This window comes from Sus scrofa, chromosome 11, assembly GCF_000003025.6.
Source record: "Sus scrofa isolate TJ Tabasco breed Duroc chromosome 11, Sscrofa11.1, whole genome shotgun sequence".
NCBI lineage: Eukaryota > Metazoa > Chordata > Mammalia > Artiodactyla > Suidae > Sus > Sus scrofa.
Window position 1 is genome coordinate 78,683,825 of NC_010453.5, and position 13,253 is coordinate 78,697,077.

Genomic DNA, 13,253 nt, shown 5'->3' on the forward strand with positions numbered 1-13,253 from the left:
CCTGACTGTGGCAGGGCCGTCCCACGCCCGCCTGCACGTCACACGCTCGTGTGTTCACGAGCGGCTTATAAGCCACCTCCCGCTTCAGAACTGCCGTCCTTGTGCGGCTGCCACCCTGGCTTTTCCTGCTCACACATCTGCAGCGCGTCCCCTGATGCTGTCACTGCCCCGTGGCTGCATTCTACTGCACAGACCCACTCCCGACTGAGGGACGCTGTGCTTGTCCCCGGGGGCGGGGTCTGCTGCTGTGACACGGACCCGGTGTGTGCACGTCACCGGTTCCCCGAGAGGCGCAGGCCTGGGCAGGCAGACGTGTGGGAGGGAACGGCAGGCCCAGCGTGGCTGCAGCAGCACGCCCTCCTCCCCGGAGCGGCCGAAAAGGCGCCTGGACGTGCTGTCAGGTGGGGCCCCCTGCTCCCTGGAAGCAGCCTGAGCTTCTGGGGAGCGGAGAGCCGGCTGGTGCGGACTCCCAGAGGAGGTGACTCGGGGATAGTCGGGAGTCAGCTGCCAGTGGAAGCCGGGTGGCCGCGGCTCCCTGGAGTGGCAGGGCTGGGGTGCGGGACCCTGCCCGCCACAGCACCGGTGGACAGCACCTAACCTGCTGACCCCCACACTGGGACAGCCGGCAGGAAGACACTTACCAGCAAGAAGGTGTTCCAGAGGTCTAGAAATTTAAACCTTCCAGATAATACCAGATTCCAGTACGCCACGGCCATTTCCAAATCTGGTAAAACGAGAGAAAGAGGAGTTAAGAGGTCCCAGTTTCCCTTTCTACTGCACAGAAAATGACCACTTCTTAGCTGATATTCACTTAATACAACACAGCGGCCTTGCCCCAGCGTGCCAACGAGTGCCACGTTTACACAGTGTTCCTGGAGCCGTGCTCCGTCGGGGTCTGCAACTCTGGGAAATACACAAAGCACGATTTGTGTATTAGACTATTTGGACATGTAAATAATTACCCCTAATTAAGCGGTTTTGAAGACTCTAATTTTCTCGTGTATTGGGCTTCTTCAGGACTGAGCTGCCCTGGCTGCTATTAGCGTACTCCATGCGTTTAAAGGAAAACAGACCAACGCGCTTCCCGGGTGATGCGCCACAAGGCAAACACTTGTTTAGAAAGAGGGACACGGAGCTTCCGAGACAGAGCCTGCTTCGAAAGGGGGTCGTCTAAGTCCCACAGAGACCTGGACTTTCTTGAGGCCAAGTTGAGACAAACAAGCATGTTTATCTGGTTCCAAGTCAACGTCCCCAACGTCCCCAAGGTCCCGGCGGGAAGGTAGCAGTTATTTCACAATTTCTATATAAACTGACTCTTGGGCGTGCCCGGGACAGGGATGCTGCGTTTTAGGTTCAGTCACCTGTGACCCCCAATTCACAGGTATTGGAATTCAGTCTCCGCTCCCGGGAAGTTCAGCGTCTATTTCTTTTCATGAGCTCGACGCAAGCACGGGAAGGAGCTTAGGTAACTTCCTGCGCGTAAGGAGGGCTCAGCCCCTCCAGGAACAGTCGTCCTGAAATGCTTTCCAGACACTCTTTTCTTCTTTTTACAGCCACACCCACGCATGTGGAGGTTCCCAGGTGAGGGGTCGAATCAAGCTATAGCCGCCGGCCGACACCACAGCCACAGCAACACGGGATCTGAGCCACGTCTGCGACCTACGGCACAGCTCACAGCAATGCTGGATCCTTAAGCCACTGAGTTGAGGCCAGGGTTCGAACCTGTGTCCTCTGGATCCTAGTCGGGTTCGTTACCACTGAGCCACGACGGGAACTCCTCATCTAAATCTTGCTTGGTCCCACGTGGACAAAAACTTCTAAAGCTGGAGCTTTAACCTGAGATATCCAGGGTCAATCATTAAAATTGGTTGAGCAAAAGAAATAAATTAGTAGCTAATTTTAAATAAAACACCTCTATTCCCTGTGAGTTTACAGTCCGTTACAGACGTTCTCAGCCTGAAGTAACCTGGAGTCTTATGAGAAGAAAGACAAGGCCAGAAATTTCAGGCACTGGCAGGAGGGCAGGCTGGCCAGGTCTCACCTACGGCGCCCGTGGCTCAAGGCCAAGGTGCTTGGTCCCGACCTGCTAAGTCTACGTCCTGAGCCCCTGGGAGGGCCGGTCATTGGAATCTATACTCAACTCATCGCAATGATGAAAAGTCTGCCACTGAGAAATGGAGGCAAACCTGGGGAAGAAGGAAAAAGAAAGTTGTATGGCAGACACTCAATCTAGTCTTGGCTTAGTTTGGTCCTCGAAACTTATCAAGTTCTCAGTTTGCATGTTTATAAACCACACAACTAGACACAGACCTGTGCCCTTCAGAGGCTGGCATCACTTACAAACACATGCTGAAGGCCGTCCTGATGGACTTGGCCATTTGCAAAGGAACAACAAAACTCAAAATGCAGAACGTGAGCTGGAATCAAGAACAGAAGCTCCTCTGGGGCCACGGAAGGACCTTGCAGCAGCAGCTGCTCCGAGCAACCTGTGAGCCGTCCTGGCTCCGAGAGGATGTGGCTCAGAAGGCATCCCTGTTAAACTCATGTCCCCGAGGCCCGTTCAGGGTGGGTCAGCAAAGACCTCCCTCTGTCAAAAAGGACGTGAAAATCCACACAGAACTTAACTTCGCCCAGATCGAGATTCCTCAAAGCCAACCGATTCCAGACTGCAGGCAGCACACAAGTGCTGAGCTTCTGACGCCACAACAAAGAGCCAAGTAGCTCGAATTCTCTTCTGTGTCGACCGCCAGTTCAGTACAGGCTGGAGGATAATCACACACAAAACAGAAGTGCATCTTAACACACACGTCTACACAGACACGGAAACGTGGAGGCTGTGAGGGGGAATCGGGGGCGTGTCTGGATTACCCCTTTCCACCGCTGTGTCCACGCTTTTCCTAGGAATCACAGGAAGACTCGTATCAGTCTCAATGGTTTCATTTAAGATTTGCAGCCATGAAATTACTCAGCTTGCTTTATTTCTTTTCTTTTTTTTTGGTTGTCTTTTCTAGAGCCTCACCCACGGCATACGGAGGTTCCCAGGCTAGGGGTCCCATCGGAGCTGTAGCTGCCAGCCTGCGCCACAGCCACAGCAACGCCAGATCTGAGCCACATCTGTGGCCTGCACCACAACTCCCGGCAACACCAGATCCTTAACCACTGAACGAGGCGGGGATCAAAGCCACCCCCTCATGGTTCCTCGTCGGATTCGTGAACCACTGAGCTGCGGCGGGAACTCCTACTTCTTTTTTTGAAAAGCCCTCAAAAACCCTCTAAAACAAAGTGCAATGTATGAGAAATGTTCAGGTATCTAATCGTTTTTCCTTTAGAAGCTTTTATTTTCTGTGATACAATTTCACATTCTCTCAATTACTCTCACGAAGCAAAGAAACAAAACTAGTGACTGTTGCAGTTCCCTCGTGAATGATGCTGTTCAACATGTTAACTAAGTGTCTACAGGCGTTAAATACATAAGAAGCAATGATTTTTTTCCACAGTAAAGGAATTACAGGCTAAACTATAAATGCCACCTTTTCTGCTGCCAGATGCTAAGGCAAACCTATTTAAAATAGAGGCTAATCGTATTGGCTCTGTATTGCGAAAGTGTTTCAAAACACTCTTTGCCCTCATACTGAATTTCTCTGACAGATTCATGAAGGGGAAAAGTACATTTCTAAGCTTTGAATTGGGTAGTTAATTTTGACCGATTGACCAGCTCCTGGAAACTACCTTGGGATGAAAACACATGTCCAGTGCAAAGGCTCGAGTGAGCGTGTGGCTGCAGGGCTGCCCGCGCTGGGCCTCAGGCGACAGACACGTGGCTCCCGCCGCCTGCCCCTCCAGACCTTCCCGCGAGGCCACCCTGTGAGGACGCCCCGGGGCCGCGTGGAGGAGCAGCAGCAGTGGCCGACGTTCCCCCTCGTCCAGCCACCCGGTCACGCAGCCACCCGGTCACGCAGCTGAGTGTCTGAGCTGACAGCCGGGAACAGAAGCGCCCGGGCGGAGCGGCCCACGCCTGACACATGGCACCTCGAGCCATAAAGCCAGGACTGTGGCTTGAAAGAACCGAGTTTGAGGTTTGCTGTGACAGCAACTACTACCCAAAGCAGGGGCCTGGGTGGCCTGAGCACCTGCAGCTCTGGCCAAGCCCCTGCTGCCACAACCTGCTGTCTGCAGAGCCTGCTTTTCAGGGGCCGAGGACAAGTCACGGCTTTGAAAGGGGTCTTTAACGTGTCCCACCTGGGGCAGGTGACCTTATGAGATAAAGACTCTTTAAAAACAACGCTACACTTGAAAGTTCAATGTGGAGTTCCTGTTGTGGCGTAATGCAAACGAATCCAACTAGGAACCATGAGGTGGCAGGTTCGATCCCTGGCCTCGCTCAGTGGGTTAAGGATTCGGTGTTGCTGTGAGCTGTGGTGTAGGTCGAAGAAGTGGCTTGGATCCTGTGTTGCTGTGACTGTGGTGTAGGCCAGCAGCTATGGCTCCCATTGGACCCCTAGCCTGGGAACCTCCATATGCTACGGGTGTGGCCCTTGAAAGCAAAAAAAAGAAAGTTCTGTGCAATGCTAACCCTTTTAAAACATTTTCTTTTCAACATTAAAAGGGAGGAATCACACAGGCTGCAAAATATTAATAAATACAAATATTTCAACAGAAGCTTAAATATCCTAAATTATACTGACGGCATTAGCGTCATGAAGCCCTCAGAAAGAAAACTGCACAATCACCCACGGACATTTCGAGGCGCCTTTTCCTGGTAACCACTGAACAACAGGAAAGAATAAATGATGGCTGTCATTTTAAATTTGGATTAGACTAATGATCTCTTTGAAAAATGAAGCTCTAAGAATTAAACTGCTCAAAGGTAAAGTAGCACCTGCACCTGCCCTTTGAAGCGCAGTGATAATTACACTCAGACCTGAATTAGCCAGATTTTAGAAAAGAATGGAAAGCTTATCTCTTCCTCAGGTGAACATTACTTAGGGAGAGTCAGATAATGGAAAAAGGTTTTTTAAAAAGGCAGAAGAGGAAGGAATCGTGTCGCCGGCAGGAAGAAGCACCTGTGAGATGGCCCCGTCCTGCCACCTGAAGACGGCCTGGTCCTGCCACCTCCCGTCTCGCCCTCCTCTGGCCCTGAGGCTGAGCCAAACCAACCTCCCTCTGCCGTCTGCTTGTTTACTGTTCTGAGGAGACTGGTAATAGTTTCTTTTCTTTTCTTTTATTATTTTTGCTCTCTAGGGCTGCATCTGCGGCATACAAGAGGTTCACAGGCTAGGGATCGAATTGGAGCTACAACTGCCAGCCTACACCACAGCCACACCAAGGCCAGATCTGAGCTGCGTCTGTGACCTACACCACAGCTCACGGCAACGCCGGATCCTTAACTCGCTGAGCGAGGCCAGGGCTCAAACCTGTGTTCTCATGGACACTAGTCGGGTTCATTACCACTGAGCCATGATGGGAACTCCTGGTAATAGTTTCTGGAGAACACTGATAATAGATTTTGGTTTATCAAGGTCCAAAATAAAACAAGCTTTAATTTTTAATGACTATTTGGTCTCAGCTCCTTAGACAGGAATGGAGTGGAGCAGAGAAGATAAAAACCAAGGGTTTTCGTTCCAAAAGTAAAAAAAAATCAGCTCCTAAAAGAGCAGTCTTGGGCTATCAGGATGGCTGTCACACATTAAACAGAAGCAAGACGAGGAAACAACGAGCGCGCACGAGGGTTTGAAGAAGCTGCAGCCTTGTACCCTGTTGGTGGGAGGGCGGGGCAGTCACTGTGGGGAGCAGGATGGCGGGTCCCCAAAATCAAACAGGCCCCTCCCACCCAGCAATCCCACTTCTGGGGTCTAAGAAAGAGCTGAGAGGGGCTCGCGCGCGGGCGCCCACCGCGCTCAGGGCAGCAGGACTCCGGGAGGCACAGGCGGAGGCGGCCCAAGGGCCCACCGACCGCCGACCGAGGGGCGAGCTGCGCCCCAGCCACGCCGGGGGCCTCAGCTCTGGAGAGAGAAGAGCTGCACAGCGACAGCGAGGAGGAAGCCGAGGCCACTGCTGGACGGGACGCACAAGAGGACACATCTGGGCGTGTCCAGTGAGTGGCACCTTGGGGAGTCAAATTCCCAAACAAGAGACTAGATGGCGGGAGTCAAGGGCTGGGGTGGGGGGGGAAGGGGACGGTCCTCAAGAAGAACACCTTCTCAAGACAGACGGCGGGACGGAGGGACGGACGGCGGGGACGGCGGGGATGGCGGGGACGGCGGGGACGGCGGGACGGCGGAGACGGATGGTGGGGACGGACGGCGGGACGGCGGGGACGGCAGGGATGGATGGCGGGACGGCGGGGACGGACGGCGGGGACGGTGGGACAGCGGGGACGGACGGCGGGGATGGCGGGACAGCGGGGACGGACGGCGGGGATGGCGGGACGGCGGGGACGGACAGCGGGGACGGACAGCGGGGACGGCGGGACGGCGGGACGGCGGGGACAGACGGCGGGGACGGCGGGACGGCGGGACGGCGGGGACGGAGGGACGGCGGGGACAGACGGTGGGGACGGCGGGGATGGTGGGACGGACGGCGGGACGGCGCTGGCGAACGTACTTTGTGCCACGGAGCTGCACACCTAAAGCCAGTTAAAATCGTCTTTTAAAAAAAGATAAAAGAAAGGAAAATCTTGGGGAAAAAACGCCAAGGACCCCGACAGGATGGGTTGAGAACAAGCAGCCACACACCTCAGCGCCTCCCGTCTGTTCTTAGAGCACCGTTCGATGAGAACTCAACACTCCGAGGCATCGGGAAGGGCCTGAAAAAGAGCTCAAAGAGGCAGCGCAGCTTAAAATTTCTCTGCATCTTCATATAAAAACTGATAAAGCCACAAGACAGCAAACCCCAAACGAAGTGGGAGAGACAGGAGGGGGTGGGCCGGCGTGGAGGGTGGGCAGAGGAGATGGGGTGGCCGAGAAGGTGACCGCTGCTGAACGCGGGAACCACGCGCAGGCCGAGTAACAGGAGACTCGGGAAGGAAACTCAGTGAAAGGAACAGGATAAAGGCTACAAGTACAACCCAAGGACATTTTTCCTGAAACACAGAGGTTAGAAAGGACTTGTCTAAAGAGCCCAGAACACCCGCTGCTGCTGAGCCCGAGGGGCCGGCGCGCAGACACAGGCCGAGGGCCCTGGGCCTCAAGCGGAAGGAAAATGGTGCTGCGGGGCCAGGGCCAGGGCGGCCCCGGGGGGCGAAGATCGGCTCATCCTCAGGCGACTCAGCAACAGCCAACGGGACAGGAGGGCGCGGGCAGTGCGGACGGGCGTTCAAGGAGAGACGAGCAAAGGCTCTGTGTCTGGGAGAAGCGCCCTCGTCTGCTGCGGCCACTCGCCCCGGACGCCGGGTGACCTGCCCGACTGCACACCTGGCAGCTGGGGGCGAAGGGAGAGAGCTGGCGGTGCTCCCTTTTTAAAGGGGGAGAACGTCTCAGTGTTTGTGCTGGTGGCAGAAGGAAGGACAGCAGAATAACACAGAGAAGCTTAAGTCAAAAAAACATCCTGGAGTTCCCGCTGTGGCTCAGCAGGTTAAGAACCCGACACAGTGTCTGTGAGAATGCGGGTTCGATCCCTGGCTTGCCCCGCAGGTTGAGGATCCAGCGTCGCTGTGGCTGTGGCATTGGCCTCAGCTGCAGCTCCGCTTTGAACCCGAGCCTGGGAATCTCCATGTGCCCTGAAAGGGGAAAACCGTCCCGTCTCCCTGACCTGGAACGAGAAGCACCAGCAAGGAGAAATCGAGTACTGCCTGGAAGTAACATTCCCCGCCCAGGGAGCCCAGGCTTCGTGGACAGACGGCAGAGCCCAGGTCCGGAGCAGGAGACCCACAGATGGAAAGAAAGCCGCTGCACGCCTGGCCGAGTGCAAAGGACCGAGGCACCAGCGGCAGAGGCTCCGGCCACAGATGGGACACCGTGAGCCTCAAAGGGTCGGGACTGGGACAGATTGCTCTCGACCTCTGCCTGCACCCAGGACACCACAGTGACATGAACAATGAGCACGGACCCTAAGCTGCTGGCGACAGCCCATTACCTGTCAGCTGCTACAATCAAGCCCGAGGCGAGCCTCCGTCCTGCCTCTTCGAAGGAGCTGCGCCTCTGGGGACTGAGCACCGGGAGAGGAAGGTCTTTCCTTACAGGACGCTCCAAAGAACAAGCACCAGGAAGCCGAGGGACCAGGAGTCACCCTGAACGCAGGGACAGATGCCGGCAGTGATGCCCCACTGCGCCCCGGGCCCAGGACCACATCCACGCCAGTCCCCAAACAACCTCCTGGGGAGCAGGTGCCTGACCCCTCGCTGACCTCTTGACCTGCGGCCAGGACGAGGGACGAGGGACGTGGGAGGAGGTGGTACGAACCCTGGACGCTCGCCGGCCAACGCGGCCACAGCAGCGACCTGAAGCCACGCCTCCTCTGGGCTCCCAAGCACTTTCGGGGTCCCCCCGCACCTAATCTGGGCACCTTCCAACAGCACTTTTACTCTGCGGACTCGTCTTCAAAACACACACTCTGATAGACCTGTTTAAGCCCTATTTAAAAGACCACGTAATTCCCTTCTCCAAACTTGTCCGAGATTTTACTGAGCTAAACATAGGTCTGTTACACGAGGCAGCAAAACGCCGATGGATACGGATGATGTTTCCAAAGAGGTAAATAAACCATACAGTCCTTGGGGGAAACTAATGAAGATACGCAGACTCTACACCCTCAGACCAAGAACTCCGACTGAAAATTTAAGTCAAAAATTCTCCTTATGGGGAGTTCCCGTCTTGGCGCAGTAGAAACGAATCCAACTAGAAACCATGAGGTTGCCGGTTTGATCCCTGGCCTCGATCAGCGGGTCAAGGATCTGGTGCTGCCGTGAGCTGTGGTGTAGGTCACAGACGCGGCTCGGATCTCGCGTTGCTGTGGCTGTGGTGGAGGCCGGCAGTTGCAGCTCTGATTGGACCCCTAGCCTGGGAACCTCCATATGCCGTGGGTGCGGCCCTAAAAAGACAAAAGACAAAAAGAAAGATTCTCCTTATGTACCACACAAGCCATGTTTTGGTAAAATCGTACACCTCTGAAAGAAGTACTGCAGTGTAATCCCATACACCTCAGCACTGGCTTCAGGTAAGTTAACTTGAACTCTCTAGACGGGGACAGGGTTAAGGACACCTGGCCTAACCCACGCCCCCATCACCTGTATCATCTGCGGCTTCTCTAACCTGTTACCAACCACACATCAGTGGGAAGAATGTGGAGCATCTGCAAACGAACTTACACTGGAAATTATATACTTGACCCCAAAGCTGAGAGTGACTATTGGCTGAAGCGTTTGAGTGCGTGGCCCCTCCAAGCGGAGGAAAAGACACCAAAAGAGGGACAACAGCCTTCCTGCTGGTCACATGTACTCGCCATCTCATCAAAATGTCTCACACACCTGGGGCTTAGACTCACCTAGTCCCTTTTGCCCGGGGCTCTTGGCAAAGGAGAAGGTGAACTGGTAAAGGTCCTTGAACTTCACCGTGTCCTTAAGCTCCTGCTCCAGCCTGGGCAGAAGCGCTTTCAGCTGCTCCGTGCTATCACACCTGTAGCAAGAGAAGAGCTTTGCTGCGTGGGTGGGGTGGGGGCACGGGCCTCCCAGCCCTGGGCAGCCCCCCGCAGCCCCCGTGCACCTGGAGGTCTCGTGTGTCCCTTCTCTGGCTAAAGGGGCTGGAAATGGCTAAAACTGCTTGTGGTGATGGCCACAGCTCTGTGAACACACCAACACCCCTGGCCTGTGCGGTGTGTGAGTTCTCTCCTAATAAAGGCGTCGTGAAAGGAAAAGCCATCCCGTGTCTGAGCTGGAACACAGACACAGCTGGCCCTGCAGCCCGGAGACGCGGTGCCCTCAGGGACTGGCAGAGCCTTCCTACAGCACCTATGCCACTGCATCGAGGGACCTGCATCCCAACAGCTCGGGCTTAAATACCCAGCAAAGAAAACAGGACTCCACTGCTTTCAAGTTGGGTTTTCCTCCCAAAAGTCAATCACCTTCAGGAATGTTTAGAAGCCCTCATTAAAGTGGAAATCCAGACTAGCCAAACATAAACTCGTTTTTTATTTGGACTGCACAGCAAGGAAGGGAGTGAAAGCCTCACTTCACTGACCCACGCACCCAAGAGTGGGGGCGGGGAGACCCGCAGGGGCTGGAGCCCAGGACGTCCCTGTCGCCGCCCCCCCTCTGCGGCCAGCCCAGGCTCCTCATGCCTCCGTCGCCCGGCCAGTGCTCTTGGCAGGGTGGGTTTGTTAGGGATCCCTGCTTCCAAGTTTACAGATGGGAACGCAAGGTGGGTATTACTTCGCACCTGCTTTCTGTGCCCACATTGGGCGCGTGAGGTTCCTTCATGCTGGTGAGGGGGGTCTGGTTGGCTCATGTCCATTATCATGAGGCATAATTCTATTCATTTATATCTTATACCATCTACGTGCTAAGGCTGGTAAATACCCTTGGCTGTTTCTGGTCTTCAGGTGACAAAGAGGACCATTAAGAGGCTTCTATGCCTGTGTCTTGGCAGATGCGTGCCTCACCCTGACTCCGTGTCACTAGCCGTCCAGCAGAGCTGCCCCAGGACAGGGAGTGGAGAGGTGCCACTCCCTTCCTTTCATCTGCACCCCCAGAATGAGGTCGAGCACCTGCCCGCGTGGGCATCATCTTTCAGGAAGGGCTTGTTCCAGTCTCTTGCCCGCTTTCAATTAGGTTCTCTTTTCTCGCGGCTTTGCAGGAATTCTCTCCCATCCGGGACCAAGGCCTTGCCAGCAGAGTGTGTCCACACTCACCTACCGTGTGGACAGCCTCCCCCTCACCTCCGGACCAGAGTTCTTGCTTTTAGCCAAGCGCATCCAGCCGCCTGGGCGTTTTACACCTCTCCCCGCTGCGTGGCCGGGAAGTCACCCTCCCCATCATTTTCAAAGGGTTTCCACCTTGAGCCTTTCACACTGAGATCTACGAGCCACTCGAACCGTCTGCGGTGTGGGGGCCGTCAGGCAGAATTGTTTGCTGCTTGATGAGACAATTCTCGCAGGCACACTGACGGAAAGGCTGTCCTTTCTCCACTCAGGGCGACCTTGGCCGCGCAGCGACCGTTCCTGTGGAGGCGGGTTTGTTTCCGGGCTCTCCATGCTGCTCCACTGGTCTAACATCCGCTCTGGCCCCGATACCACGCGGTCTTAATTACCGTAGCCTGAAACGTCCCAATTATCTCGTGGAGCAAATCTTTCCACTTTGCTCTTCTTTAATAATTGTTAGCTTTTTTTTTTTTTTCATTTTTGGCTGCCCTGTGGCATACAGAGTTCCCAGGCCAGGCATCAGATCTGAGCTGCAGTCTCGACCTCCACTGAAGCTGTGGCATTGCCAGATCCTTAACCCACTGTCCCTGGCCAGGGATGGAACCCACATCCCAGTACTTCCAAGATGCCACCAATCCCATTGCATCACAGTGGGAGCTCCGGTTAGCTATTCTCTTTCTTTCTTTCTCTTTCTTTCCTTTTTTTTTTTTTTTTTTTTTTTTTTTTTTTTTTTGCTTTTTAGGGCCACACCTGCAGCATATGGAGGTTCCCAGGCTAGGGGTCTAATTGGAGCTGCAGCTGCTGGCCTAGGCCACAGCCACAGCAATTTGGGATCTGAACCGCATCTGCAACCTACACCACAGTTCACGGCAATGCTGGATCCTCAACCCACTGAGCAAGGCCAGGGATTGAACCTGCAACCTCATGGTTCCTAGTCCGATTCATATCCTCTGCACCAAGACAGGAACTCTGTTAGCTGTTCTTAATTGTGCATGTTCATATACCTTTAAACTCTGCACAATACCTCAATCTACCACTTATTGGAGTTTTGACTGAGATCACGTTAAATTTGGAGACAAGCTCAGGGACAAGACAATGAGTGCTCCCGCCAGAAGGAGGAGAGCTCCTCCCCTTACTCTGTCACCTCCCACAGGCAGGTGGCACACACTTCTCCAGACTCGTCCTGGGTGTTGCATTTTTCTCACGTTGCTGAAACAACCTGTACTTTCAAGTTCACTCTGCTTGGCTGCGGTTGCATTCAGTGCTCTGAAATGCCAAGGTCCTTGTTTGCCGTCTCGGCTGAACTAACTGTGGGTTCTAATAGTTTATCTGCATCTTAGACCAGCTAAGACCTCCTGTTCCATGCTGACTCCAAGGGGGCATTCCTGTTCCATTAAGTATAAGGCTTTGCATCTGAGAGGACAGAGGTGTCAGATTTAGGGCCGTTCCCTTTATTCTTAATTTGCTACGATTTAAAAAAAAATCATGAATGGAATCGAATATCAAACCCATGTTATGCATTGAGGTAATATCCATGCCCTCTCCCTTCTGCTGTGACTGTGCTGAATTCCATTGATCAGCTTTGTAATTTTAAACAATCCTTGCATTCCTGGACTACAACGAACTCTGTCATGAAAAATTATCCTGGTTTTTTGGTTGATTTGTTTTGGGGGCTCAATTTATCTTGCTAAAAACTTGTTTAGGATTTTTGCATCTTAGGTTCCTCATGTATACCTTGTGGTTCTTATGACGGAGCGCGGTCTCCACTTTCCATCTCAGAATGTCCTTCTCCAGGTCCTACTATCTAGGTTGTGCGGGGCACCAAAATATGCAGGGGAGAGTTTCTTCCTGTACTGTTCTCAGAAGAGGCTGTGTAAAATTGGTATTATTCCCCTACCCTTCCTCTAGCTCATGGCCACACCCGCAGCATATGAAGTTCTCAGGCCAGGAATCGAATCTGAGCCACAACTGTGACTTATGCCACCGACGCAGCAATGCCAGGCCCCGCTTGTTCAAAGGAACAACATCTACACACATTTCAACTTACCCAGTTATCTTTTGTCCTATCCTTAACTACACTGTGGTCAGAAAACATGCTCTGCATCACCTCAATCCTTTGAAATTTGCTGCAACTCACTCTGCTGCCCAGTTTAGGGTCAATATTATGAATGTGCTGTGTGTCTTTTTTGAAAAAACCACGCATTCTTCAACATCAAGTGCAATGCTCTGCCCCTCCGCCCTTCGCGGGCTGTCCCAGTCTTGTATTTCCTTACTTCCACCCACTTACTCCGTCACACACCTATAAGATGTATGTGAGAAGTCCCCGCTTTGCTTGTACATTTTTTCATTTTTTTTTTTATTGCTTTTTAGGGCTGCACCTGCGGCATGTGGACGTTCCCAGG

General features: G+C 53.7%; 1 protein-coding gene across 18 annotated transcripts in view; it reads right to left on the reverse strand.

Moving 5' to 3' along the window:
- The window catches only part of DCUN1D2 (defective in cullin neddylation 1 domain containing 2), a 35,378-nt gene that overhangs the window by 10,243 nt on the left and 11,882 nt on the right, over positions 1–13,253 (reverse strand). For 9 of the 18 annotated variants that reach the window (XM_021065981.1, XM_021065982.1, XM_021065976.1 and 6 more), the window contains 2 exons: positions 9,481–9,611; positions 642–724 (listed from right to left, as the gene is read on the reverse strand). In XM_021065981.1, coding sequence (XP_020921640.1) covers positions 642–724; positions 9,481–9,611 — 214 coding nt within the window. Of the gene's footprint in view, positions 1–641; positions 2,762–2,868; positions 2,898–9,480; positions 9,612–13,253 lie in introns of those variants that run through there. The other 9 variants (XR_002336788.1, XR_002336792.1, XR_002336791.1 and 6 more) reach the window with 5 other exon arrangements.